Below are 27,181 nucleotides of genomic sequence, written 5' to 3' on the forward strand. Positions count from 1 at the left end.
GGCTTTGAGGGCCTTGCTGGTACTCTGCAGCAGGGATCAGCAAACGCTCTGTGGCCTGTGGATAAGCTGAGGATGGTTTTACATTTTTAAAGGGTTAAAATAAAAAATGGTGACAGAGTGAATGTGACTTGCAGAGTACAGGGTCTCTCAATTCCGCACTCTTGGTCTTTTGGGCTAGATCATTCTTTTTTTTTTTTTTTGAGACAGAGTCTCGCTCGGGCTGTTACCCGGGCTAGAGTGAGTGCCGTGGCATCAGCCTAGCTCACAGCAACCTCTAACTCCTGGGTTTAAGCGATCCTCCTGCCTCAGCCTCCCGAGAAGCTGGGACTACAGGCACGCACCACCATGCCCGGCTAATTTTTTCTATATATATTTTAGTTGGGCAGATAATTTCTTTCTATTTTTAGTAGAGACGGGGTCTCACTCTTGCTCAGGCTGGTCTCCAACTCCTGACCTCGAGCGATCCACCCACCTCGGCCTCCCAGAGGGCTAGGATTACAGGCGTGAGCCACCGCGCCCGGCCTAGATCATTCTTTATTGTGGGCATGGTGGGAGCGAGAACTGTCTTGAGGGTACAAGATGTTCAGCCGCGCCCCCGGCCTCTACTCACTAGGTGCCAGTCGCACCCTTCACTCGTGACAACCAGAAGTTTATCCAGATGTTTTCAGGTCCCTTGGGGCACAAAATTGTCCTGGTGAGAACCAGTGGGCTGAAGTATTTGCTGTCCGGCCCTTTACAGAACAGGTTTGCTGAGCTCTACTGCACAGCTGGGCCAGCGGTGTGAGCTTTGTGACCCCCTTGGCTGGGGTGATGCTTAGTTGTGTAAACTATTGAGACACTTGAGTTGGAGATGACTTTTCTGGTTTGTCCCACGGCTACAAAAATGTCTCCTACCCAGGACTGGCATAACTTTTGTCAGAGCCAGATACAAGCTGAATGTTGGGAGTGAGTTTCCTTGTAATGTTATTTTTAGATTTCATGTTTTGTGTGTTCCCTTGTTTTATTTGGTGGTTTGGAATCGGGCAGTCCCACTGGTGTACTAATGATGAGCATCCTTTGCAAAGGTGATTTGAGGATGACCCTAGGGGCAGGAGGTACTTGACTTTTCTGAGTCTGAAATCCTATCTTTCTTTTCTCCAGCTTAATAGAATGGTCAAGAGAGTAAGGCAGAGTGGAGGTAGTGGTTGCTGCAGACTGCCATGGTACCCGGGAGCTGAGAAGGGCACGTCCCCTCAGGCCAAAACCTGCTTTGCAGAGACCCAGGTGCCCTTAGAGCTGTGTCCCTGAAAGGCAAGGGGTGTGGGATGCAGCAGTGTCATTACCGAGCAGGCTGCTGACTGCAGAGCAGGTGATGTCTGTCAATTCCCCTTATCACACGGTCCCAGGCATTCTCCCTACTGTGGGGGACACTGCAGCCCTCCCCAAGGAGGAATTCTTGGCTTCCTCAAGACCTGCCAACCGGGAGGCTGTACCCTTGGGGTCAGGGGCATTCCCCACCCAGTCTTCAGATGGGGTTCAGGGAGTTCAACAGATGAAAGAGGACTGACCATACTTTGCAACAGGGCGGAAGATGGAGCACGTGCCCTGGCCTTTGTGGCTCTTTCTTCATTGGAGAGCTGTCCAAGTATGCATGGCCATGGTGAGCTTGTGTGCGGAGGAAGGCCCCTTCTTCTGTGCCTCCTCACAGCTTTGTCCTACTCCTGTAGATGCTTGGTGGGGCCACGGATGGTAGGATGTAAGGTAAGGTTCTCACACTTGTTTGAGCAACAGAATCAGGTCTGGGAGCCTATAAAAACTAGGGATTCCTGAGAAACTGATTCCTTGGGGCTGGGCGGGGCTCCAGAATTGGCATTTCCGTCGCCCGAGGTCGGAGGACCCCAGATGGGAGTAGGGTCGTGGCTGGGAGGCCGGACTGTAGCTTGTGCGCCGTCCACGGGAGCAGGGACAGCCTTCCCGAGCTGGAGTGGCCCCTCCACGGACGCGCTCTCACCAGAGGGAACAGGTGGGGTGTGTGCCGGCTCGAAGAGGAAGTCCCAACCCTGGCCAAGGTCAGCCGGGGTGTGGGGCCCAGGGGCAGGGCTCGGGCTGCGGGCCAGGACCTGCCCCGCCCTCCGGCTCCGCCCCGGGGCGCAGCCAGCCGCCAGCGCAGAGGCGGAAGTAGGGGCCACCAAAGCGCGGCGCCAGGCCCGGGGCGTGTCCGAGGGGCCGCGCCCAATGGGGGCCGGCTCCGGGCCGGGCTTTGCGCGGTGCGTCCCCTGGAAGGCGGGTCCAAGCGGGCGCTCTCCAGTTGGCGGGGTCGGGTGCGGGCCCGCCTCCTCCCCTGCCATTGGCCGGGCGGCCGGCGCGGGGCTGGTCTGCGGGGCGGGCCCGCGCGCGAAGGCCGGCGGCGGGCGGCGAGCCTCAGTCCCCGCGCCGCTGGCTCGCGGCCGCCCGCGCAGTCCGCCGTCCGCGGCGCGTCGCAGCATGGCCGGCCTGGGGCGGCCGGGCCCGGGGCCGCGCGCCGCGCTGCCCGCCTGGAAGCGGGAGGTCCTGGAGCGGAAGCGGGCCAAGCTGGCCGCGCTGGGCGGCGGAGCGGCGGAGCGCGCGGGCGCGGACGAGCCGTGCGTGTTGGCCGAGAGCCTGGGCCCGCTGCGCGAGAACCCGTTCATGCGGCTGGAGTCGGAGCGGCGGCGCGGCGCGGCGGGGGCGCGGCCGCTGCTCGAGCGGTGCCGCCGCGTGCCGGGCGTGCGCACGATCCGCGCCGACAACATCCTCATTATCGAGGCGGCGCCCGGCTGCCCGCCCCCCGCGCCGCCCGCCGGGGCCGCCCGCATCCGCGCCGCCGAGGTGCTGGTGTACGAGGCGCCGCCGCCGCCCGGCCGCGTCAGCCGCCTGCTGGAGAAGTTCGACCCGCCGGCCGCGCCGCGCCGCCGCGGGAGCCCCGAGCGCGCGCGCCCCCCGCCGCCGCCGCCGCCGCCGCCGCCCGCCGGCCCGCCCGCACCCGCCGGCCCGCGCGTGGGCGAGCGCGCTGCCCGCTTCGAGCCGGGGCGCCGCGGCGGCGGGGTCGGCCCTGAGGCCCGGCGCGGCGACTTCCTACAGAAGACCGGCAGCAACTCCTTCACCGTCCACCCCCGGGGCCTGCACCGCGGGGCGCCCCGCGCGCTCCCCAACGGGCCCGCGGCCCCGGGTCCCCGGGCCGGCCCTGCCAACGGCCTCGCGGGCTCCCCGTCTGGGCCGGGCGAGTGGAAGCCAAAGGCGGAGTCGGGGGAGCCCTCCCTCCACGCGCCCCCCAGCCCTGGGACCCCGAGTGCCACTCCAACCGCTCCCCCTGCCTTCCCCGAGCCCTGTCCTGCCAGTGCCACTCCCAGCCAGCGCCAGTGGGTCTCCGCGGCCACCAGCGCCAACGACTCCTTCGAGATACGGCCAGCTCCCAAGCCAGACATGGAGACCGTCCCCTCGGGGGACCTGCAGGCCCGGGCCCTGGCCAGCCTCCGAGCGAACTCTCGAAACTCTTTTGTGTTCATCCCCAAGCGCAAGGCTTGTGGGGCCCCTTCTGCCGAGGGGAGGCAGTCCGGGGAGCTGCGAATGGGAGAGGTGGGCTGGGCCTCCCAGAGCCAGAGGCTGGGAGCCCAGCTGGTGCCTGGAGCGGATGGTGCACCTGCTCTCGGGAAGAGCCCCTTGCGGGTTGAGGAGCAGGGTTGTCCCAGGCCAGCCATTGCCCTCACTGACCCGGCCGTTAGGCGGCAGAGGTCATCCTCGCCACCCCCGTTCCTGCCGGCCACCGATGAAGCCGAGCCTGCTGAGGGCTTCAGGGTTCCCGGCTTGGCCAAGAATGGCCGGGAGCATAGCAGGCCGGGGCTGCCTGTGACTCTCATTGACGAGGTGGACTCGGAGGAGGAAGCGCCCCAAGAAGCCAAACTGCCCTGCTCTGGGGGTGGTGCGCCTCCCCAGTACCGCCCGCACCCTGCCAGGCCTGGGCACTCGTCAGAACTCCAGCAGCGAGGAAGCAACACCTTTACGGTGGTGCCCAAGAGGAAGCCAGGGGCCCTGCCGGGGCAGCACCTTGGACAGGCCGGCGGGGAGTCCCCGCCACAGGAGGCTGAGGAAGAGGAGGCTGGTTGCCGCTCGGGGCCCCACGCTGGCTTGGGGTCCACACTGAAGAAGCGCTACCCCACTGTGCACGAGATTGAGGTGATTGGCGGCTACCTGGCCCTGCAGAAGTCCTGTCTCACCAAGGCTGGCTCCTCAAGAAAGAAGGTTGGTGGTGGGGGCAGGGCACTGGCCGGGAGGGGGCGAGTGACCAGTCACAGGGCTGTGGGTACGGTGTGGGCCCCATCCCAGGATGCCTGGCCTGGGCAGGGGGGACTTGCACATGGAGCAGAGGAGAACTGGGGGCCGTGCCAGGTCCAGGGCCTCAGTGGAGCCCTGACGACCTGGGGACTGTGGGGACAGCTAGCCTGCTATGTACCTCTCATGCAGGGGTGGTGGGGAGGGCGGGTCCAGGTGGTGCTGTGCTGTTTGTGGCTCCGTCTGGAATTGGCTGGATGGGCCTGTCCCGTTGTGAGCCCAGCTAGGAGAAGCAGGCTCTAGGGGGAACGCCTGGTGTGGTTTCCTGAAGCCCTGGGCTATGCGGGCAGCAGGTGTCAGGATGTCAGTGGGAAGAGGCAGGAGATTGGTAATATGGGGCGGCTGGATCCCTATCTTGCAGTCAGCCTGGGGGTGCAGCCTACCAGCTACTCAGAGAGGGGCTTTCAGCTTCCCAGAAGGCCAGCTGGACCGGAGCACGGCAGGAAGGTTGAGTGAGCACCGAGTGTGTGTCCCAGGCCTGCTCTGGGCCTGGGGTGTGGTGCTGGGAAGCCCACTGGGCAGAGGGGCCTCAGGCAGGCAGGCCGAAGTTTAGCCCCATTGGAGGCACAGAGCTGGCCAGCCAGGGAGCTTCACTCCCTGGCCAGCAGAGGCCAGTGGTTTGGAACCCTCTGAGCATAAGAAAACCAGATTCTTCCTGGTCATTCCGGCACCCGTTTACCTGCCAGGCAAATTCCGAGGGCAGCCCCACATGGCCCCCATCTGCTGGTGCAGAGCAGGCGCACCTTGCTTGGGTACGAGACAGCACGTGGGGGACACCACAGAGCCCACCCTGAGGTCACCTCTCCCCAGCCTGTTTCCTCGGTGGTGGCTGGTGGTTGTGCCCTGAGGCTCCCTCTGACCCTGCCGCCTGTGCCGTCCTCCCTTCGGGCCAGGGCTTCATGCTCCTGCTGGGTCAGGGGCTGCTTCCGGTGGGGGACTCGGGGCTGGGCCCAGCGTGCTGCCCACCCCCCCCATACCCCTAGTGCTGTCTGAGCCCTTGGAGTTGAGGTCTATCCAATGATAGCAGTCTCTGCCCCACCCCTGCCTCCCCTCTAGTCTGCTTCTCTCTTGCTTCCGGATCATTGACTCTGGCTGCCCCGTGAGGTGGTCCCTTCCCACACTTGCCCTGGGAAGTAGAAGTGACAGCAGTGGGGTCATGGGGCTTGTGGGGCAGGGATTGAGTTCAGGCTCCCATTTCTGGAACCCCTGCCCTTTTCCTGTGTGGTTCATCCACCGTGAGTCTGGCTTCTTCCTGGGTGGGACTCAAGGCCCAGGACTTCTGCTTGGAGCCATCCTGCCCCGGCTAAGGGCAGAACCGTGGGGGTCACTTGTGGCTGGGTTGAGAAGGACAGAGGAGGGGAGGGGAGGAAGGGCCCAGCCTGGGAAGCCGGCCCTGGACCGGCAGTGGGGAGGGGGTTCAGGCCAGCCAGCCCTGGTCTCAGTGCCAGCCTGAGGGGTTGGGGGTCCAGATGGATGATGCCTGGCGTGGCCAGGTGGCCCGGGCTACGGCTCTGCCAGAGCAGCACGACCTGCTGGCTGTGACTTCCTGTCTGGGCACGCACCAGCTGCCCTGCCCAGGGAGAGCCCCACAGCCTGTTGGGAGGGGACCGAGGCATGGGGCTGTCCAGCCTTTCGGAGTTGCCTGCTAGCCTTGGGCTGCGGAGTGGAGCCACCCCATGCGCTCTGCCCATACCCTGTGAGCACCCACAGGTGGGGGATGCACGGTGCTCCTCCAGCCTCTCCTGCGGCTCCCAGCCTGGGCCCTGCCTTGACCCTCCAGCCAGCCTTTGGTTTGGGTCACTTTCCTGCTTCCCCCAGGGGATGGGGGGTGGCTGGAGTGCAGGGAGGCCAGCAGGACCGTGGGCTGGCTGCCTGCTTCTCCCCGCACCCATGGCGGGGTGCCCCCAGGGCAGTGGTGGGAAGTGCCAAGACCTCTCCTGGGGTGCAGCAAGGGGCACTGGGGCAGCTCTTCAGTGGGACTGTCTGGGCGGTGGGTGGCGGTGGGGGGAGCCTGCCTCTGGGCTGGCCACTCAGGGTATGGAGCCCCTGCCCAGTGTCGGAGGGCTGCAGCCCTGCTCTGGGTGGTGGGAGCTGCCTCCCTGCCGCCTGTGTGCAGGGGGCCTGCCTGGCCGGACAGGTCCACACTTCCGTTACCCGCTGCCAGGATGTGTAGATGCCCTGTTTCCCTCCCTCCAGGGCCAAGCTGCGGGCTGACTGCCGTGTGGTGCTGTAGCTGGGCCCCCCGGCTGTTTTCCTGGTGGGTGGGGGTGTCCCTTCACCCCTCCACACAACTGCCTCCCTCTTCAGTTGCCAGGCTTGGCTCCTGCCTGTCTGGCTGCCCCTTCCCCTCCCCTTTGGTGTCCTCCCCTCCTGGTCCTCCGCCCAGCCCCAGCATGTCTGTGTCCCCGGGGCTCCTTCCTCACACCCAGGGCCATCCGCCGTCACCTGCAGTGCCCTCCACCCCAGCCTCCACGCCTGGCCTGGCCACAGTCTTGCTCTGACCTTCAGCCCCGAGGGTGCCGCCCCACCATCTGCTCTCTGTAGCCACGCCATCTCCGTGCCAGAGTCAAGCCCCGAGCCCGGCTGGCACTCTCCCTGCCTCTCTCCCCTGGTGCGGGTGGATTAGCAAGTGGCCAGGAGCTGTCATGCCTCTCGATGTCAGTGGTGGAGGCTTCTCCAGTCAGCTTTCCTCTTCTGGCCCCTCCAGCTCTTCCTGCAGTGGCCTAAGTGGTCTTTCTGGAGCCAGGGACCCCTGGAGCAGGCCTGGACCCTGCTCCACTCAGCTTCCCCACTGGCAGAGAGGCTCTACCCTGGGCTGGGGAGCACCCAGCATCTCAGGAGCAGCTGCGGACCCCACCTGGCAGCCCTGGTCTGGGGTCCTGTCAGCGCGGGAAGTTTGGCTGGGGCCGTGTGGGGTGGTCCTGTTGCCCCTGAGCTGAAGCTGTGTGGGGCCCGGCAGAGGTGGGCAGGTGTGTGCCTGGCAGGTGTGTGCCAGGGCGGTAAGGGGTGGGGCTGGCTGAGCTCACACCTGCATCTGGGCAGGCTGGGCCCGATTCCCGGCTCTGAGTCCGGCGTGGACGCCTTTCGGTAACTGAAGCTGGGTGTGCACGGGCAGGGTGGGTTGAGGGAGAACAAAAGAGCCCTGTGAATGCTGGGAGGTTCTGCCGGGAGGCTCGGCTGAGCCAGGCCCCATCTGCCTGCTGTGCTTTGTGCGGCGGGCAAAGTCCCTGAGAGGCCGGTGACCAGGTATATGCAGGGCCAGCCCCTGGCCACACCCTCCGGCCCCTGCTGTGTGCCTGGGCACTGGAGGCTGGCCCCCACCCTGCAGCATGAGTCACGAGTGTCCTGTGGCCCACTCACCTGCACCCACGGGGCAGAGGGCTGGTGGAGCCAGGCCCAGGGAGGAGAGGGCCGTGAGTCCCACACAGCACCAGCCCAGCTGGGGAGACGGGAGGCAGGACGTGACCAGAGCTCTGGGCCACAGCTGGGGACAGACAGGGGCTGCCTGTCTACCCCTTCCGCCTGGTCAGGCTGTGCCAGGCTCGGTGCCTGTGTGTCCAGCCCCCTTGGCCTCCCTGCTAGGAGCTGGTCATGTGCACTAATGAGGGCGTGCTAATCCGGCCAGGCCCTGGCAGCCAGCCCTTCCTGTGTTCTCAGTGGTGGGGGATGGGCCTGGAGGGCTCTGGGTCATCAGGGATGGCGCCACGTATCCAGGGCACTGGAGCCCCATTTGCTGGGGCCGGGGCAGGGGGAGGCCCCTGGCCCGCCTCTCCAGCTTGTCTTGGGCCTCTGCTGTGGTATATCTGTCCCAGTGGATTGGTCTGGGAGGGCTGGCAGTGGGTGGGCACCTGTGGGCTCCGGTGGCCACCCTACTGTCCTGGCCCCTGCCCTGCCCGGCCTCTTGTGGACGACAGCTGGAGGGCCAGGTGGGCCTGGCCGTGGGGCAGGGTGGGTTGTGGGGTAGGAGCAGACTTCTTAGTCCTTGCCCTCCTGACTCGGGGGTCTCCCTCCCCCAGTCTGCTCGTCCCCCTGACGGCTCAGCCGTGTTGCGATGGGGAAGCCGGGAGTTCAGGCTGGAGAGCAGCCCCTCCCCTGGCTCTGGAACGAGGGGTGTTCATGGTGGAAGGGGCCCAGGACACCCTTGGCTGTGTGGGCAGGTGTGGCCATTGGGAGGAGGGGCAGGATGGCAGGAGTGTGTGCCCTCCTTCCTGGACAGGGGCTTCCAGGACAGCCGAGTGTGGGGTCCTGTGCTGCCCTGAGCCTCCTCAGCCGCCTCAGGGTGGGCCTGGGCTTCCTGCCGGGCCCTGTTCCTGTCCTGTCCCTGGGCTGCTGCAGCTCCCTGCCTGGGGGCCCGGCTCCTGCCTCTGGCTTCTTCCAGGGGAGGAGGAGGAACTTGAGCTGGCTGCTGGTGTCCTGTGCCCAGGAAGAGTTTAATATTTCGAGCTCCGGCAGGGCTGCTCCCACCTGCTGCTCATATTCATTACGGACCTGCTGGGCCCCAGCCCAGAGCGGCTGAGTGGCCTGGTGGGAGTTTGGCTCTCGGGAGCTCAGCCCCCTGCCCAGTGCAGCCTCGCCTGGGGCTGCCTCCCAGCAAGCCCCGGTCAGGGAAGGTGGGGGATCCTGACTGCAGGTGCCCGTGGACTTTCTGCTGTCACCTGCCCTGTTGTCCCTTGGAACCAGCAGCCCCATCTGGGTTCTGAGGTCACCAGGAGGAGAGAATTTGCTCGGATGTGAAATTCTTCAGCCTGCAGAGTAGCAGGGTGGGCAAGGGCCAGATGGGAGGACAGGGTCACCCGTGGGGCCACTGGCACCCTAGGCTCTGAAAGGGACCCCCACTCTCTGCAGCCTCTGTCTGCAAAGTGGGCAATGGTGCCTGGTGCCACTGTCCTGCGGTGGCATGTGGCCATGGCCCAGTACCGCCACTCACTCGGGCCCTGGCCAGCAGTGGTGGCTCCTGCTCAGCAAACCATCCAGGGTGGTGCAGGTGCCCAGGGAGCCACGAAGCTGTGAACTTGGCTTTAGAGAATGGCCTCAGCCGACACAGAGCTGCTGCGAGCCCAGGGTTCAGGGCCTGCGGGTGCAGCCTCACTTCCACCCTGTCCCTGCTGTGGGGTGCTGTGTGGGAGAGGGGGCCCTGCCCCCCAGCTGGTGCTCCGCCCAAAGAGCAGAATGGGAGGGTCCCGAGATGGCAGCCCTCTGGCCCTGGGAGCAGGTTAGAGGCTGCTGGCGACAGAGATGTTGGGGTCCTGGTCCTGGCTGGAGTCTGGTCCCTAGGGGGGTGGGTCATTCAGAGGGGGACTTCACTCCAGGCCTGGGGTGGGGAGGATTTGTTGGTCCCAGGGGTTGTGGGGATGGGTGAGCCCTGTAGGGTTCAGGCTGAGGGGTCTTCTACCTCCTGGAGCCCCTAAAGGGCTCTGGTTCGTTGTTACCCACGGGGCCTGCGACAGCACTGTGCCCAGCGGGGCAGCGGGACCCTATGATGTGTCTCTTACTTCCAGATGAAAATCTCCTTCAATGACAAGAGCCTGCAGACCACATTCGAGTACCCTTCCGAGAGCTCCCTGGTGCAGGAGGAAGAGGAGGAAGAGGATGAAGGGGAGGAGGAAGAGGAGGAGGAGGAGGAGGAGGAGGAGGAGGAGGGCGAATCCAGTTCAGAGGAGAAGCCCTTTGCACTCTTCCTGCCTCGAGCCACGTTTGTGAGTGGTGTGGGGCCCGAGAGCCCTCGGCTGCCAGAGGGCAATGCAGGTGAGTGCCCACCTGTGGATGAGCAGCCTGGGGTGGGTGGAGCCTGGGCCACATGTCCTTGTGTCCATGTGTCTGCCCCACCTGCAGGCCTGTCCAGCTACACCCCAAAGCACTCTGTGGTCTTTGGCAAGTGGCAGGAGCAGACCCCGGAGCAGGCCCCGAGGGAGGCAGAGCCCCCACCCAAGGAGCTCACGGTGAGCCAGGCGAGGGCGAGGGTGGGCGCCCGTGGCTGGTGGCTGGTGGGGGGCATCTGACACCAATGAGCCCACGTGGCTACCTTCTGCCCTCCCTCAGCTCACACCTGCCAGTCAGAACGACCTCGCGGACTTCCGCAGTGAGCCTGCCCTCCATTTCTGACCAGGACGACCAAGGCTGAGCCCAGTGGGGGCCCCAGGAGCCAGGCCATGCCTGGGAGCCCCCCACTTTACACTCCGACCCCTGCCACCCTGCCCCACCCTGACCTCATGGGTCCTCACACCCACGCTGGCCCTGGAAACAGCCAGGGCTTCTCTTACCACTGGGGCCGGGTCTCACCCCTGACCCTGGTTTGGGGGCTCCAAGGAAGAGCAGAGGTGGGGGAGGGCCAGGGTCCTGCAGGGTGGTGACCTGTCTGTGTGCAGGTCGGGGCCTGAGCAGATTCTGCACCAGGCTGTTCTCCGTCCTGCCTGCCAAGCCTGCCTCCCATGGGCTGTGGGGCATGTCTGGGGTGAAGGCCTGTCCTGGCTGCCTGCTCCCGGCGGGACCCTAAGGCCCTGTCCCCAGCCACATTCCCTTCATGGTGGAGCTCAGCTGCCCTTTGTGCCTCTGACAACGGACTCAATAAACAGCACTGACAAGGCCGCCTCTGCCTCTCCGTGTGGTCCTCAGCCCACAGTGGGGTGGGGGGGCCAGGGCAGGAATGCAGGGAGGGGGCCACTCAGTATGTGGTCACACGGTAGGGATTCAGCCCCTTGTGGTCCCGCCGGTCCAGGCTCTGACCTCCCTTCAATAGCTCGTTACCCAGCCCCTCAGCCTCCCAGAGCTGGCACAGGGGGACGTGGGACACTAGGTGTGCTGTCCATCTGGGGCCTAGAGCCCAGGTGGGAGGGCGAGTGTTGTGGCCATCCGGCCTGCAGTGGCTTCCCTGAGGAGCCAAGAAATGGGGGAGTGGGAGGGCAGCACGGGAGTCCAGAGTGGGCAGAGCACCCTGCAGGGCTCCTTTTTTGGCTCAGAAAGCCCCCCACCCACAGGAGCCCGCAGCAAGGCTGTGACGACCCACAGGCAAAACAGACTCAGGTGTCACAGGCAAGTGTCTGTGTCCCTCCTGGAAAGTCAGACCCGAGCAGAGATTCTGGGTGGCCAGACTAGGGAGGAAGGAGAGTTTTTGGTGTTTCCCTGGGAGGGGGCCCAGCTTTCTCTGGACTCACAGAGCAACAGCTTCCCATTCCAGGCCAGACCCCAGGCAGCTGGGCCTTGGTGGCTACAGCTGCAGGGACAAGACAGGCAGGGCCCCAGGGTGTGTGAAATGATGGAAGTGGGCAATGCCTGGCATGTGCCCAAGGAAGGAACGCCAGGCTCCGGCAGCAGCAGTGGTGCCATCAGGCTGAGCAGAACATGGAATTGAGGATGAGTGCAGGGGTCACCACAGCCACCCAGTCCTTGCTGAGGGACCTGAGCCCAGAGCAGCTGGTGGACACACTCGGCAGCCACCAGCCATCTCCCTGGGCCAGGTTCTTCCCTGGACGCCAGGCTGTGGTAGGGAGCAGGACCTGTGAGCACAGCCACGCAAAGGACAGGCTGGGGGAGACCAGCAGCCCCGCAAGGGACAGCGATGGGCTGGGGCTGACCTGGGCAGGTGGGCACCCTCAGCTCTGCGTCCCCGAAGCCAGTGCGGCAGCCACGGGGAAGCCACTTCAGACTCCCCTCTCCCCTCCCCGCGAGGAGCAGCCACGGCAGCTGTGCAGGGGCTTGTGCTCTGGGGGTGTCCGGCAGCCCCACACCCAACACAGGGTAGGCAGAGGCAAGCAGGCCAGCACAGGTCTTTACAAAGACAATCTTTATTGACACGGTCACAGGGGTAAGCCCTGAGGTGGGTTGTGGGTTGTGGGTTGTGGGTTGTGGGATGAGGGAGGGTCCGGGCCCCCACCCCCACCCTCTGCCCCCTTTGCTTGGCCTCAGCCCCTGCTGGCTGAGGGACAAGGTGAGGGGACTCCCTGGCAGCCCAGGGGTGTGTGGGCGCCTTAGAGCCCCTTGCAGAGCTGACCTGGAGCCTACTGTCCCCACAGCCTGGGTGCACATGAAGCTAGGACCACCCCTGTGGGCTGTGCCTAGGGCTTTTCTTATTACCCGATGCCAGCAGAGGTTGGCAGCTGCCCCTCTTGGCACCTGAAACAGTGAGAGACGGCAGCTGGGCTACCATGAACAACACAAACTCTTTAAGGACAGACTTGCTGGGGGCTGAGTCAAGGTGGGCACAGCTGAGGCAAGCCCCACTCATGGCCTGGTCAACTCTCCTTGCCTCCGCTGCTCTTCTGGTCTGAAGCCGTAGCTTTAGTCAGGTTCCCGGCTTCCCTCTTCAGGACACTAAGCAGCGTCTGTGAGCTCTCCAGGATCTAAGAGCAGAGAAAGAAGGCTGTCACTGTCCCTCCTGTTGAGAAGGTCCCCCAGCCGCATCCTACCCCTTACGCTTGGGTGCCAGGACCTGGCTGTGGGTGCTGTAGCCAACAGGCTCTGCCTGGCAAGAGGAAATCTGAGGGAGCTGGCCGACAGGCAGCAGAGCCCTTTATTCCCTCCCCAGTCTGACCCAAAGCCCCTTCCCTCCCCACCCTGCAAAGCCAGGGTGGGCTGGCCCTGCCCAACACTTTTCACGCCCTGAGCAGAAAGAACCACACGGTTGAGGTGTGCAGACGAGGAAGAGGATCCAGGATACACCCGGCACCACAGAGAGCACCACGCACGGTCCTCGTCCCTCCCTGGGCCCGGCCACGCCGCCCCACCTGAGAAGGCAGCGAGGCACAGACTGCCCAGACCTGGGAGCCCCACGCCACAGTCCCGACGCCCTGCCGTGGATGCCGCCCCCCGCCCCGCGCTGGCCTGGACGGCCGGGGGGTGGGGGGAAGAGCCGTCCAGAGCCCCACCTTGAGGTAGGCTGCCTCCGTCTCCGCGATGGTCCGGTCAAACTCGTTGCGAGACGCGATCTTGCGTGCCAGGTTCTCGTTGACGCGGGCCAGCTTCTCTGTCAGCTGCCTCACCTCATTCTGCAGCCGCTGCTTCTCGTCCTCTTCCTGCTGGATCTGCCGGCACAGCTCCTCCCGCTTCTGGCACAGCTCCTCGATGCCTGGGGGCGGAGGCGGCGGCTGCGTGGGCCCAGGGCGCGCAGGCGGCCCCGCTCCGTCCTTCCACCCGAGCCAGCTCGCGAGCGCGCGGCGCGGGGCCTGGGAGCTGGTGAGCGCTGGGCGCGGTGTGCGCGGGCCGCCGCCTCTGCCCGGCTCAACCGCACGACGCCCGAGAGCGGCAGGTGCGGCGGCCGGAGACCCGCGCGGACAGAACCAGCACCCGGCCACATCCTAACAAAACCCCACTACGTTTGTGCCAAAAAAAAAACAAAACAAAGAAAAGAACCAGGCCCCGGCCCCGGCCCCCGGCCCCCGCCCCGGCTGCGCCGCTCACACTTGACCAGCTCGTTGTTGTAGTTCTGCAGCGCCGCGCCCTGCTGGGTCATGGTCGCCGCCGCACGCCCGCACGCCCGCCGCGCCAACCGCCGCCGCCAGCGCCGCCGCGCCTGCGCACAGCCTCCCGACGGCGCGGGCCTGGAGCGTCACCGCCGCGCGCCTCGCGGGCGTCACCGCCGCGCCCAGCCCTGCGTCATCGCCGCGCCCAGCCCTGCGTCATCGCCGCGTCCAGCCTGCGCCATCGCCGCGCACTGCGTCGGGCGGATCTGGGAGCGGGTGGGCGCAGATGGCCGAGGCGGCGATGGCGGCGGTGGAGGACGGCCACCCCGGGCCTGGACAGGAGCTGCTGGTGGCCTGGAATACCGTGAGCACCGGCTTGGTTCCGCCGGCTGCGCTGGGGCTGGTGAGGCCTGCGCGGGGTTCCTGGACCCTACACGCTTTAGGGCGTCCACCCTCAGGTCATGCGGGCCCCGTCCGTCGTCCCCCTCTGCGCTGCCTCCTTTGTCCACCGTTTCGCTTCGTTCGGCTCCCCTGGCAGCCCTTTTCTAGCTCCTGCCCAACATCCGTGCGCCGCGGACGATGGGCGGCGGGTTTTCCGCAGCCTCCACCCACCTCCACGCCACGTTCCCCTCTCCTCACGGCTTTCTGCACTCCAGGCGTCTTCCCGGACCAGCGGTGCGGTCCCGCCAAAGGAGGAGGAGCTCCGGGCAGCGGTGGAGGTTCTGAGGTGCCACGGTCTGCACTCAGTCTTGGAGGAGTGGTTTGTCGAGGTGCTGCAGAACGACCTGCAGGCCAACATCTCCCCGGAGTTCTGGAATGCCATCTCCCAACGCGAGAACGCTGCCGAAGAGCCCCAGTGCCTTCTGCTGCTCCTCGACGCTTTTGGCCTGCTGGAGAGCCGCCTGGATCCCTACCTGCGCAGCCTGGAGCTTCTGGAGAAATGGACTCGCCTGGGGCTGTTGATGGGCACTGGCGCTCAGGGGCTTCGGGAAAAGGTCCACACCATGTTGCGGGGAGTCCTGTTCTTTTCTACCCCCAGAACCTTCCAAGAGATGATTCAGCGCCTCTATGGGCGTTTTTTGAGAGTCTACATGCAGAGTAAGAGGAAGGGCGAGGGGGGCACAGACCCGGAACTGGAGGGGGAATTGGACAGCCGGTATGCCCGCCGCCGGTACTACCGGCTCCTGCAGAGCCCACTGTGTGCAGGATGCGGCAGTGACAAGCAGCAGTGCTGGTGTCGCCAGGCACTGGAGCAGTTCCACCAGCTCAGCCAGGTCCTGTGAGTATTGTGTCCCTGCTCCGTCTGGTTTCCCAGCCTCCCCTGCGTCTAGGTGGCCTGTGAATAGAGCTGGTGAGCTGGGTGGCAGATCTCTGCCGCTTGTCCTGATAGCCAGGGACATGACAGAGGGAGGGTCTCAGGGGTCCGTGTGCAGTATGTCCTGGACACAGGTGTCTCCTGTCACTTGCACCTAGCCCACGGTTTCCATGTTTTGCCCATGCAAAGGCCCCACATGGCCTTTGTCTGCAGTAGCAGATTTCTTGTTGATTCTGAACTTGCTGGACTCTGCAGGATTCTCCTGTGCCTTTTGTAGACTTTCTCGGGGAAGAGTGCTGTTTATCTTCGTGGGAATTCCGTATCCTGTAGTTGTGAATAGTGACAGGGATTTTCTCCAGAATATGCCAGGGAGAGTAGGCCAGCACTCAGACAAGCAGATTTCCCTCCCAGCCCTTCGCAGAGGAAAGGGTTTTTGTTGTTAGAGTCAAGTCCTGTTGTAGCCGTTTAGTGACTGTCACGCCGTGTGTGGCCATTTGTGGTAATTTTGTCCCCTTGAACAAAGTGGCAGCAATGCAGCTATCTTGGAGAGAGTATCTCTGGTGGGTGGAGGGAATGGGCCTGTTGCTGGCAGGGCTTGGCCAGTCCCTGAAGAGCTTCTGCTGGGTTCATCCGGGTGAAAGTTACACGGAAACCTTCTTTCTCATCCCTTCTTGATCCCCTTGCTGCTATAGGCCAGAGTCTGCACTGAAAGGCACAAACTGTGCAGCCAGGGTAGCAACCGGTTTAGTTGTTGTTTCAGAGCCATTTGAATGAATGAGATGAAGCTTGTGCCCCTGCTCCCGCTGATCACATGGGGAGGCCAGTGTCCCTGCCTGGGCAGGGAGGGCAGAACCTTGCAGTGCTCTTAGTACAGTTGTTCTCTTGCCCCCGAGCATGTGGGGAGGCGTGTGTACTGCGTGAGCTCTGTAGTCGGGGCTGACCTGGGTGTGGGGCCACCGGGTGTGGGGGCTGGTGTGTGCTGAGTGCTCCATCGGCAGGACTCTCATCTAGACACAGGCTCAGTCTGCTGGAACGGGTCAGTGCCGAGGCTGTGACCACCACTCTGCACCAGGTGACCCGGGAGAGGATGGAGGACCGCTGCCGGGGCGAGTACGAGCGTTCTTTTTTGCGCGAGTTCCACAAGGTAAGGACCTCCTCTTGGGCTGTGCCCCCTGGGACTGGGCAATAGCTTTCTGGAAAATCTGACACCTTGGGTTATAGAATCATCCAGAGCATGGAGGTCCAGGTGGTGGCTGGGGCTGTCTTAGTTTTTTGGTTTGTTTGTCTGTTTGTTTTGTTTTGTTTTGTTTGAGACAGAGTCTCGCTTTGTTGCCCGGGTTAGAGTGCCGTGGCGTCAGCCTAGCTCACAGCAACCTTAAACTCCTGGGTTCAAGCAATCCTCCTGCCTCAGCCTCCTGAGTAGCTGGGACTACAGGCATGTGCCACCATGTTTAGCTAATTTTTTCTATATATGTTTTTAGTCGTCCATATAATTTCTTGCTATTTTTAGTAGAGACGGGGTCTCGCTCTTGCTCAGGCTGGTCTCAAACTCCTGAGCTCAAAGGATCCACCCACCTTGGCCTCCCAGAGTGCTAGGATTATAGGTGTGAGCTACTGTCCCCGGCATGGAGCTGTCTTAGTACTGGGCAGAGGCCAGTATTTCTGGGCTCCGGTGCCACTGAGGACACTTCTGGGACGTGCTCATCAAGTCTGCGCAGAATCCCATGGCTGGAAGCAATGCAAGGGCTAGGATCCCAAGGGGGCTTCCCCAAGCAGGCTTGGCGAGGCTGGGCCTGCACCCTCTTTTACTCTTTGCTGCCCCACCTGAGTGTGGGCTTACTTGGCCGTTTCCCTGTGGACTGAATCACCACCACACCACAGCGTGGGCTGTGATGCCCTGTGCTGCAAGGGTGTGGTCTGGGGCTCTGCTCTGGGCTCCCAGAGTTGTGGGAGAGCCGGGCCCGGCCATGTGGGGCTGTCTGCCTGGCTCTCGCTTCTCACCCATCCTCTCCCCAGTGTTTCCACATGGCCACACCCAGGGATACAGATTAGCTGTGAAGGAGTGTGTCCAAAGCGGGTGTCCCCCAGGGGTGGTCTAGAGTGGGCACACCTCCTAGAGGCTCAGCTGGGGTAGCTGCACTGTGGTGAACTGTCCGGGTGGTCTCGAGGTGGGTCAGCTGGTCTGTGGGGAGTGTGGCAGTCCACATGGCTCCTGTGGATTTGCACACGCTCAGACATTTTCATCGTGTGCTGCGCTGTCTGCACGGGGCGGAGGCTGGCTACTCACGACTCTGGTGCCAGAGACGGGTTTACCCACTTAAGTGGGGGCAAGTGTGCCACTAGGCACAGCACACAGGCCGTGCGTGTCCGTCAGTGTCTCACGCTGGGTCACTGTTTCCACAGACGCGTGATGACTGATGTGTATGAGAGGGTGTGGGGACTGATGGAGGACCCAGGTGCCCCTTTGTGGCCACCGTCCTGCGATTCTGATGTGTTCCTGGCGTCCAGACACAAGTGGCCTTTGGGGCTTCTCTGGGGCCCGGCCGACAGGGTGGCTGGCTGTGCAGCTCTTCCCACCCTGTGGGTTGGGGGGCTCGCCTCCCGGTACCTCCACACACCAGTGCTCTCCTGACAGTGGATCGAGAGGGTGGTTGGCTGGCTCGGCAAGGTGTTCCTGCAGGACGGCCCTGCCAGGCCTGCGTCCCCTGAGGCTGGGAACACCCTGCGCCGTTGGCGCTGCCACGTGCAGAGGTTCTTCTACCGCATCTACGCCAGCCTGCGCATCGAGGAGCTCTTCAGCATCATCCGAGGTCAGACACACACCCGCCCCACTCCCCTTAGGGCCTACCTTCCTGTCAGGGAGCCTTCCCAGGGGCCTTGCCTTTGGCTCTGGCGATGTGGGGAGCCGAGCAGCCCCTCCCCACAGTGGGCCCCGGTCCGGCGTCTGGAGCAGGGCAGGAGTGGCGGGTGCTGGACTGGCACTTCTGGGCATCCACCCCTCTGTTTCCTCGGCGTTGGCTCCTGCTTGGGGCTGGCCCCTGGGTGTTCCTCTGTCTGTCTGTCCTGTGGAGTTGTCACCTGCATCAGCATGTGAAAGCTATCAAGGGTGACAGCGCCTACCAGTGGTTTGATGGCCGTCACAGGGCCTGTGGGCCTGTGTGTCCTCTCACACACTGAGTACGTTCTGCACCAGACTGCACGTGTGTACACACAGGCGTGTCCCTGATGGATGTCCCTCTGCTCACAGACTTCCCAGACTCCCGGCCGGCCATCGAGGACCTCAAGTACTGTCTGGAGAGGACTGACCAGAGGCAGCAGCTCCTCGTGTCCCTCAAGTCTGCCCTGGAGACTCGGCTCCTCCACCCAGGTGCCATGTGTGGGCTGCTGCAACTGGCCCTTCGACTCTCAAGGCTCAGATGCTCACCAGGGTGCCCACGTGCAGGGATCGTGGCGCCTGGTTTCCCAGCCCTGGGTTTATATAGGTTTAAAACATGGGTTAAGGCCGGGCGCGGTGGCTCACGCCTGTAATCCTAGCACTCTGGGAGGCCGAGGCGGGTGGATTGCTCGAGGTCAGGAGTTCAAGACCAGCCTCAGCAAGAGCGAGACCCCGTCTCTACTAACAATAGAAAGAAATTGTATGGACAACTAAAATACATATGTAGAAAAAATTAGCCGGGCATGGTGGCGCATGCCTGTAGTCCCAGCTACTCGGGAGGCTGAGGCAGGAGGATTGCTTAAGACCAGGAGTTTGAGGTTGCTGTGAGCTAGGCTGATGCCACGGCACTCACTCTAGCCCGGGCAACATGGCGAGACTCTGTCTCAAAAAAAAATAACGTGGGTTAAGTTTTTTGAGGTCTTGGGGGAGCTGGGATGACCATTGCCTTTTTTTTCTTTGAAGGGAGTGGGGCCCCAACTGATTTGGCCTGGGGGGTGGTATGTGGTCCTGTGAGAACAGACTGCCTGACTAGGGCCGGCCTGATTCTTGGAAGGTTCTGGAGAAAGCACCTGTGAGCTGTTGGAGGTGGGGAGGGGACAGGCGAGTGGCTCCCTGAGGAATGAGGCTGCAGGGGTGCCCTGTAGAGCCCCTGAGCGGCAGGGCTGCCTGCCCACTGGGCATTGGCACCAGGGAGGTTGCTGTCCAGGGCACTGCATGACCACCAGCTTCTCCCCCTGGCTGTAGGCGTCAACACATGTGACATCATCACCCTCTACATCTCTGCCATCAAGGCCCTGCGTGTGCTAGACCCCTCCATGGTCATTCTGGAGGTGGCCTGTGAGCCCATCCGCCGCTACCTCAGGTGAGGGCTGCGGCTGGCCTGGGAAGCCACCGGGACTTGCGGCTTTCTCATCCTGCCGATCTCCGGTTCTAGCGGCTGGGCCAAGTGGATGGGCTCAGGGGAGGGGCTTCTTTCCTCTTGCCAGTGCTGGTCTCCTGTCTTTGTCACAGCATCGCTGTGTCCCACTGGCAGGGGCCTGCCTCAGCCCGTCCTTGGTTCCCCTCCCTCCTGCATCTGTCTAGCACAGCGAGAGGCTCTTTTGCTCGGCCCCCTGGGCAGACCAGGGGACAAGAGCTCTGTGCTGTCTCAAGGAACGGAGACTTCCTTGGGATGTTCGGTGGAGAATGTCTTTGAACGGTGCCTGGGCACAGCTGCCACAAACCGCTCGGGCAGCTGGAGGGCACAGTGGTCCCGGGACCTGAGCAGGAAGAGCCAGGGGCCATCTGGCACCTGCCCTGGACTCATTTGCTGCTTCCCGGCCGTGACTGGCCTGGTCTTGGTGATGTGGCCGGTCATCACTGGCCGTGGAGGTGGGGTCAGTCGTGCTGGCGTGGCCCGGCCAGGGCTAGGGTGAGCCGCGGGAGGAGCCTCGAGGGCCGTGCACGCTGGGCCGCAGCGGCGCTCTCACCGCAGGACGCGGGAGGACACGGTGCGGCAGATTGTGGCTGGGCTGACGGGGGACTCGGATGGGACGGGGGACCTGGCTGTCGAGCTGTCCAAGACGGACCCAGCAAGTCTGGAGACTGGCCAGGACAGCGAGGACGACGCGGGCGAGCCTGAGGACTGGGTGCCCGACCCTGTGGATGCCGACCCAGGTCCGCTCGCTCCCCGGCCACGAGTCCACTGGGGCTCTGGTCTCCGGCATGGTGCCACCTGTGCCACTGCATCAGGGCTTTGCGGGGTCGGAGGTCAGGGCTCTGCTTAGCACCCAGGTGGCTCAGATTGGTTTTCAGTTGGCTTTGTACCCCTGTGGCCGTCTGGTCACTCCAGCCTAGGAGTGTGCCCTGCCTGCCCCGCTCTCGTGTGAGCAGTGGGGTGTCCCTTGCCCGCTGCTGTAGCTGTTGGAGATGCAGGTGGGAGATCCACCCCCACCTCAACTGTGATGGGCCCCACTCTGGGGGCCCCTGAGGCTGTGGGGCACCTGCCCAGGCCCAGCCCCGGCACAGACGGTGCATCTTGAGTCTCTGAGGGGGCAACCAAAGGACCTGTGCTTTGTCCCCCAAGCCTGGGTGGGGGTCTAGGGAGATCCCCATCAGATGGGTGGGACCGGGGATAAGAGCTATTGCCCCAGGTCTGCCAAAGGCGCTGGGTCGCTCCCGACCCCAGGGCGCGGAGGAGAAGGTGCGCTGGGCGGATGCTGCTGGCGTCCCTGTCTCTGCCAAGGTGCCAGTTGAGCCCCCGCCCCTGTGCCGCGCAGGGAAGTCAAGCTCTAAGCGGCGCTCCTCGGACATCATCAGCCTGCTGGTCAGCATCTATGGCAGCAAGGACCTGTTCATCAACGAGTACCGCTCCCTGCTGGCCGACCGGCTCCTGCACCAGTTCAGCTTCAGCCCGGAGCGGTGAGGCCTCTGGCTGCTCCAGGGGCGCAGGGGCCCTGCCGTCCACACCACGTCGGAGGGAGGCGCTGCCTTGGCTCAGCTGAGCTCTGCTGGCCTCCCTTCCCGGCCCGGGCTGTCCTAGCACCGCGGGTACCTGTGCAGGCGCTCGGCCCAGGGAGACCCCTGGTGCTGCGTTGCGGGTGCTAGTCAGGGCTGGGGGACACCGCGGCCCCCTCCCCAGACACTTGTCTTCCAGGGAAATCCGCAATGTGGAGCTGCTGAAGCTGCGCTTCGGGGAGGCCCCCATGCACTTCTGTGAGGTCATGCTGAAGGTGGGCGCCTGGGTGCCTGCCCCGCCCCACTTCCCAGGGCCTCTCCCCCCAGGGTGCCCCGTCCCCAGTCCCCCTGGAGCCTCCGACCTCCCCAGGGCACAACCCACCTTGGGGTCCCCACCCCAGGGCAAACCCCTCCCTCCCGGGGGTGCCCTGCCCTCCCCTCCCAGGGCCCCACCCACCCCAGAGCCCCTTCCCATGGGCACCTAGGGGTGCCCCCGTCTCAGGCCCCCCATGCCCAGGGTGAGAGCCTGCGTCCCCCTCAGGACATGGCAGACTCCCGCCGCATCAATGCCAACATTCGAGAGGAGGATGAGAAGCGGCCTGCAGAGGAGCAGCCGCCGTTCGGGGTCTATGCCGTCATCCTGTCCAGTGAGTTCTGGCCCCCCTTCAAGGACGAGAAGCTGGAAGTCCCCGAGGACATCAGGGCCGCCCTGGATACTTACTGCAAGAAGTACGAGAAACTGAAGGTACCACTGCGCCCTCACGGCCAGCGGGCTCCCAGCGGCCCCGTCTGGCCCCCGTGTCTGTGATGGGCCCCTCTCCCGGCCCTTCCCAGCATGCCGTGTGTGTGGGAGCGGGGGTCTGAGAGTCCACACGCTCCGGAGGCTGTGGTTGGCCACGTCGTCTTCGGCCACTTCACTGGGTCCCTGCGGCAGAGCAAGCCCCTCCCTCTGAGCTGCTCTTCCTCTTCCGCCACTGGCCTCTGGCCTCTCAGACCGGGCTCTGGGTGCTGCGTCACTCACGAGAGAGTTGGGGAGCCTGTCAGGGCCACCGGCCGCCTTGCTGCCCCAGGCTCACTCTGCAGCTCCAGCCCCACCCCCAGGTTTATGTCCCTGAAAGCTGCTTTCCCAGGTGCGAGCTGCACTCGGGGACCAGGACTGCGTCTGTGGGGGAGCAGGTGTGCGGGACAGAGACGCCCTGGTCTGGAGGGCGCGGGGGGCGGGACAGTGTGCTGGGGTTCTGGGGTCGGCTGCAGTTAGCACGTGTGCCCTGGCACTCCCAGGGGCAGGAGACCAGGGCCATGATGTGGTGGCCAATTTGAGGGAGTGGGGGCTGGGGGCCAAGTTCAGAAGTCCTTCTGAGGTCACGGGCAGCTGGAGACGTGTTGGGGAGAGGAAGGAGTCAGGGTGCTGTCGTGGGTTCTGGGCAGGTGGAGAAGCAGGTTCCTGACTTGAGGGGCTGGTGAGGCCTCAGGTGTGGCCCGTGAGCACGCAGACCCTGGGGGAGCGAAGGCGTGTGAGGAGGGTCCTGGGACACAGCAGGCGTCCGGACTGCAGACCCCAGCCCAGGAACACCTGGCAAAGCCCCAGGAGGTGGACGGGCCAGTGGCCAGGGCCTGAGGAGCAGTCCCGGGACGGAGCAGCCAGGAGGCGGGCAGGTGGCTGGAGGGTCAGCAGCTTCTCCAGGTTGGCTGTGGAGGCGGCGCTGGGCCTAGACGTGTTTTCTCCTCCTCTCTAACAAAGGGAAGGGTCTGTGCACAGGCTGAGAAATGTGTTCCTGGGGGCTGGACAGTACAGGAGGGCGCGTCCACTTAGAGAGCAAGGGGAACGCATCTTCCCAGAGATGGACGTGGGGAGGGGCCCAGGCAGGGGACGGGGCGGGATGGGGAGGCCGAGCAGGGCTTGCACTGGGGCTGCACTGGGACCATGGCTGGGAGGGCTGCTGCCTCCCTCGGAGCCTCAGATCGGTTCTGGAAGGGTCAGGTGTCCTCTGCAGCCTGCCGAGGGTCTGCGTGGTTCTTGGTGGGAAGGTGGGCTGCTGGCCATCCCTGGTGCACCCTGTTCTAGTCTGCGCTGTGGCCTGGTGTCTTACTGGAGCCTGCAAGCCCCATGCCCACCCCCACATTCTCGGTGCCCTCCCCTGTCCCTTCTGGCTACCTTGTTGGTATGAGGCCTTCTCTCCAGTCCCTGCCTGGCGCTTTTTCCAGGGTCCCGCCTTGGGTGCCAGGCGTGGGCTCAGCCATGTCTCATGGCTCAGGCCTGAGGTGCTGGGATAGCCACACTCCAGTGCCCTTTGTCTTGGCCCCAGCCGGATGCTGGGTGGCCCAGGAGGGCCCCGGGGCTGTGCCGGGGTCAGGCCTGTGGCTGTGCCTCTGCCTCCCGCCGGCAGAACTCTGCCTGAGGCCTTTGCCGGACACTCGCCGCCGGCCACGCAGCCCGGAGTGTCCGTTTGCTCCTGTGCTCACCTCACGTCCGCCCTGCCGCGGGCTGTCAGGCAGCGTCACAGCCGTGGAGCCCGAGCAGGGACCAAGGCAAGCCACTGTCAGGCAGAGTCACAGCCGTGGAGCCCGAGCGGGTAAGGCAAGCCACTGCCTTCACTCTCCCTGAAGAGCTCGGGGAGCCTGGAGGACTCGGGCACGTGGCCCACAGAGCAGCTGCGTTGCGTCCTGGGCTGCCGCAACGGAGGACCACAGGCCAGGGGCTTCGAAGAACAGAAATCCGTTGTCACACAGAGGTCAGAAGTGCAAATCAAAGTGTCAAGAGACCCCAGGGTGTTAGGGGAGGACCCTTCCTTGCCTCTTGTGGCTCCAGGAGATCCTGGGCTCGCGTGTGTGTTGCTGTGGCATCTGTCTCCAGCCTCATGTGGCACCGGTGCTCTCCCGTGTCTCTTGGTATTCAGATCTCCCTCTTACGAGGACACCAGTCATTGGATTAATGGCTCACGCTGTTAGTGTGGCCTCATCTTCCAATTATGCCTTTAATCATGGGCTTCCAAATAAGATTGCAGTCAGAGATACTGGGTGGTAGGAATGTAACGTATCTGTTGGAGGGGGTACAATTCAACCCATAACAGTCTGCCCTGCAGCCCCCAAATTCATATCCCTCTCACATGCAAAATATTAATACTTTCACCCCGTCCCAGCATCAACTCTAAATCCAAAATCTCTTCTAAATGTCGTCGACACAAGGCCCCAAATCTCGGCATCTCAATAGCATCTAAATCAGCTGTGGATGGGACTTGGGGCAAAATTCCTCTCCAGCTGTGAACCTGGGAAATCAGACAACAAATTATGTTTCAAAAATGCAATGGTGGGAGAAATGCAACGGTGAGACAAGCGTGGGGCAGACATTTCCGCTCCAGCAGGGAGAGACTGGAAGGAAGAAAAGGTCACGAGTCCCAGGCAGGTCCCCATCCAGCGAGGGAGCTTCTGTTAGATTCGAGGCCCGATGACAGGCTCCAGCACCAGCTCTGTGCTCTGTCCTTGCAAGGCAGCTGCCCCGTCAGCCCAGGCCTCTGCGTCGGTGGCTCTGCTCAGAGTTACCCTCCCTCCCTTTCGTCTTGTCCCTGTCCCTCTCGGGCCAGGCTATTGGCGTTTCTGCTGGTATAAAAGTTCTCAAAAACCTTCTTGGCTTCCGATGCAGCTCGCGGGTACCCAGGTCAGGTGAGGGTCCTCCACAGACCTTCCCTGGAGACCCGCCTGGTCCTGGCTTCTGAGGTGGTCGGACCCGGTCACAGACCTTTTTAGCCACACCCTTGGCCACGTCTGCAGAGCCACCTGGATGGGCTGAGCATTTTCCAGATGAAGCATTGGTTCCTCCTTGCTCCACAGCTGCTTTCTCTTCTGTCCTGTGTGAGCCGGGAGAGGCCAGGCTGCCCCTCCACTCTTGGCTTGGACGTCTCAGCTGCGCATCCAGGTTCATCACTCGCAAGTTCTCGTCCACCCGACGTGAACACCATCGGCGGAGTTTCCTGCAGCTTCCCTCCAGTTCTCAGCAGCTCCTTCCTCGTTTCTGTCTGAGACTCACCTGTGATGTCCGTATTTCTACTGACGCTCTGTCCACGATGCTGTGTGACCCGAGCCCTCCCCAGAAGCACCCTGCCATCCGTGTTTCCACCAGCACTCGCCGCCGCAGTCTAGCTTTTCATCGTCATGATGTCAAAATTCTTCAAGCATCTGCTGGTTGCCCGGTTCCAGAGCTGCTTCTGCGTCACAGCAGCTCCCCATCCTGGCACCAGATCTACTCACTTCTTGTGGCTCCTGTGACAAAGTGTCGTAAAATAGCAGAAATATGTCATTTCAGTTCTGAAGGCTGAAAACCCAAGATCATGGTGTTCATGAGGCCACACTCTTGGACAGTCCTCCCTGTCTTCTCCCAGCTTCTGGTGTTTGCTGGCAATCCTGCTGTTTCTTGGCCTGTGGCTGCTCACCCCCATCTCTGCTGCTGTCCCCACAGTGGCCTGCTCCCTGCCTGCTTGTCTGAGCATCTTCCCTTCTCACGAGGGCCCAGTCGTGCTGGGTTAGGGCCCAACCCACCCTACTGCAGTGTGACCTCATCTTGGCTGCTCCCACCCGCATTGACCCTGTGTCAGTGGGGGCGCATGCCAGGGTCCTGGGGGTTCCTATGTAGATGGCCCTCGAGGACACAACTTGTAGCAGAGGTCCTTTGTTGTATCATGCGGCCGAGGAGGTGGGGGCCAGAACCCTGTCTGGGGCTCTCACCTGCCTGGGGGGCGGGGAGGGGGCCGGGGACGGGTCCTTAGAACCTGTGGCCTGGTCGGGACCTGCCAGGCTGCTAGTGCTGACCCCAGACCTCTGCAGGCCATGCGGACCCTCAGCTGGAAGCACACCCTGGGCCTGGTGACCATGGACGTGGAGCTGGCTGACCGCACCCTGTCTGTGGCCGTGACCCCTGTGCAGGCGGTGGTCTTGCTGTACTTTCAGGACCAAGGTGAGCCCACACCCCCTGGGGCAGTGCCAGGCACCACTCTGGCACCTGTGGGAGGCGCTGTTCCCAGCGTGGGCACCATTTGGGGCAGCCCCGGGCCTGCAGGCAGTGCCCCTGCCCGTCCCACAGGGCGCGGCAGACAGCCCGGGTCCTGCTGGGCTCCGGGCTGACGGCAGGCAGGGGAGGGGCAGCTGCTCGCCGGTCTGCCCAGCGTCCTGGCCACTCTGCTCGCAGCCAGCTGGACCCTGGAGGAGCTGAGCAAGGTGGTGAAGATGCCTGTGGCACTGCTGCGGCGGCGCATGTCCGTGTGGCTGCAGCAGGGCGTGCTGCGCGAGGAGCCTCCCGGCACCTTCTCTGTCATCGAGGAGGAGCGGCCTCAGGACCGAGACAACATGGTGCTCGTCGACAGTGACGAGGAGAGCGACTCAGGCATGGCCTCCCAGGCCGACCAGAAGGAGGAGGAGCTGCTGGTGTGTGGTGCAGGGCCCGTGGGGGGCGGGGGGCAGCCAGCTCGGGTGCAGCAGCGGTTCCAGCAGTGGCCTGACAGATGGTGGCCTGACTGCTGTCCCCAGCTCTTCTGGACGTACATCCAGGCCATGCTGACCAACCTGGAGAGCCTGTCTCTCGAGCGCATCTACAGCATGCTCCGCATGTTTGTCATGACGGGCCCTGCGCTGGCCGAGATCGACCTGCACGAGCTCCAGGGCTACCTGCAGAAGAAGGTGCGGGACCAGCAGCTCATCTACTCGGCCGGCGTCTACCGCCTGCCCAAGAACTGCAGCTGATGCTCCTGCTGCCAGGCCCCGCCTGCAGGCGCTGATTCCCCCCTGCAGACCCCACCTGTGTGTCCCCTGAGTAGACAGCCCAAGGTCACCCCTTCCCTCTCCGAGGCCCTGCCCGGCCCCCAGAGTTGCAGAATAAAGCAGGTCAGTCTATCCTTTGCTGCCCTAGTGGCTTCTTGGGGCCCCCACAGACGTGTTCAGGTTCTCCCTCCAGACTGGCCTCCCCACCTCGGCCGCAGGGCTCGGGTCCCAGCAGCAGGCAGGGGGGGCCACCCCAGGCCTGCACATCTGCGTTTGGGCTCTAACCTGCTAAAGGTGTCCTGGGCCATCCCCTGGCCCTGGTGTTCGAGGACCAGCCTGTGAAGGCCTATGTCTGGGCCTGCAGCTGGGGCAGGGGCGTCCCAGGGGTTGGCTGCCACCCGCCAGACCTCTAGCTCCATCCTTGCTTCTCTGGCCTTTGAAAGGAGCCCTGGGGTCACCCTCCCCTGCACAGCCTGTCCTCTGCCGTGTGCTGGCCTGGGAGAGCTGGGGTGCAGCTGGGACGGC

The 27,181-nt window shown here is 63.7% G+C and overlaps 3 protein-coding genes across 6 annotated transcripts; 2 read left to right on the top strand and 1 right to left on the bottom strand.

Moving 5' to 3' along the window:
* The first annotated feature begins 2,463 nt into the window (after positions 1-2,463).
* Positions 2,464-10,911, top strand: TPRN (taperin). The gene is made up of 4 exons (XM_045561976.1): positions 2,464-4,236; positions 9,825-10,071; positions 10,159-10,265; positions 10,366-10,911. The coding sequence occupies exons 1-4, from the start codon at positions 2,464-2,466 to the stop codon at positions 10,426-10,428; spliced, it is 2,190 nt and encodes a 729-aa protein (XP_045417932.1). The 3' UTR covers positions 10,429-10,911.
* Positions 10,912-12,088: 1,177 nt separating this feature from the next.
* SSNA1 (SS nuclear autoantigen 1) lies at positions 12,089-13,894 on the bottom strand. The gene is made up of 3 exons (XM_045561977.1): positions 13,720-13,894; positions 13,188-13,387; positions 12,089-12,662 (listed from the first exon to the last, which is right to left on the bottom strand). The coding sequence occupies exons 1-3, from the start codon at positions 13,769-13,771 to the stop codon at positions 12,555-12,557; spliced, it is 360 nt and encodes a 119-aa protein (XP_045417933.1). The 5' UTR covers positions 13,772-13,894; the 3' UTR covers positions 12,089-12,554.
* A 45-nt stretch (positions 13,895-13,939) lies between these two features.
* ANAPC2 (anaphase promoting complex subunit 2) lies at positions 13,940-26,788 on the top strand. 4 transcript variants are annotated; one of them, XM_045561980.1, is made up of 14 exons: positions 13,940-14,124; positions 14,378-14,819; positions 14,928-15,000; positions 16,048-16,180; positions 17,672-17,846; positions 18,284-18,403; positions 19,217-19,334; positions 19,947-20,128; positions 20,731-20,872; positions 21,093-21,183; positions 21,450-21,653; positions 25,727-25,856; positions 26,088-26,323; positions 26,426-26,788. In XM_045561980.1, the coding sequence occupies exons 1-14, from the start codon at positions 14,008-14,010 to the stop codon at positions 26,636-26,638; spliced, it is 2,376 nt and encodes a 791-aa protein (XP_045417936.1). In that variant the 5' UTR covers positions 13,940-14,007; the 3' UTR covers positions 26,639-26,788. The 4 variants fall into 4 exon arrangements, with proteins under 4 accessions (XP_045417936.1, XP_045417934.1, XP_045417935.1 ...); XM_045561978.1 differs by having other exon boundaries at positions 14,378-15,000; XM_045561979.1 differs by having other exon boundaries at positions 14,378-15,000; positions 21,108-21,183.
* The last annotated feature ends 393 nt before the right edge of the window (positions 26,789-27,181 follow it).

The sequence above is a fragment of the Lemur catta genome, chromosome 10 (assembly GCF_020740605.2).
Source record: "Lemur catta isolate mLemCat1 chromosome 10, mLemCat1.pri, whole genome shotgun sequence".
Classification (NCBI taxonomy): domain Eukaryota; kingdom Metazoa; phylum Chordata; class Mammalia; order Primates; family Lemuridae; genus Lemur; species Lemur catta.

Bases quoted from the DNA above. Each gene is read 5' to 3' on its own strand.
- TPRN (XM_045561976.1), top strand. From the start codon at position 2,464: ATGGCCGGCCTGGGGCGGCCGGGCCCGGGGCCGCGCGCCGCGCTGCCC. The intron at 10,072-10,158 runs GTGAGTGCCCAC...CCCCACCTGCAG, and splicing joins GCTGCCAGAGGGCAATGCAG to GCCTGTCCAGCTACACCCCA. The intron at 10,266-10,365 runs GTGAGCCAGGCG...GCCCTCCCTCAG, and splicing joins CCCCACCCAAGGAGCTCACG to CTCACACCTGCCAGTCAGAA.
- SSNA1 (XM_045561977.1), bottom strand. From the start codon at position 13,771: ATGACCCAGCAGGGCGCGGCGCTGCAGAACTACAACAACGAGCTGGTC. The intron at 13,388-13,719 runs GTGAGCGGCGCA...CTCCGCCCCCAG, and splicing joins CAACAACGAGCTGGTCAAGT to GCATCGAGGAGCTGTGCCAG. The intron at 12,663-13,187 runs GTGGGGCTCTGG...CTCTGCTCTTAG, and splicing joins CGGAGGCAGCCTACCTCAAG to ATCCTGGAGAGCTCACAGAC.
- ANAPC2 (XM_045561978.1), top strand. From the start codon at position 14,008: ATGGCCGAGGCGGCGATGGCGGCGGTGGAGGACGGCCACCCCGGGCCT. The intron at 18,404-19,216 runs GTGCCATGTGTG...CCCTGGCTGTAG, and splicing joins GACTCGGCTCCTCCACCCAG to GCGTCAACACATGTGACATC. The intron at 25,857-26,087 runs GTGAGCCCACAC...CTCTGCTCGCAG, and splicing joins GCTGTACTTTCAGGACCAAG to CCAGCTGGACCCTGGAGGAG.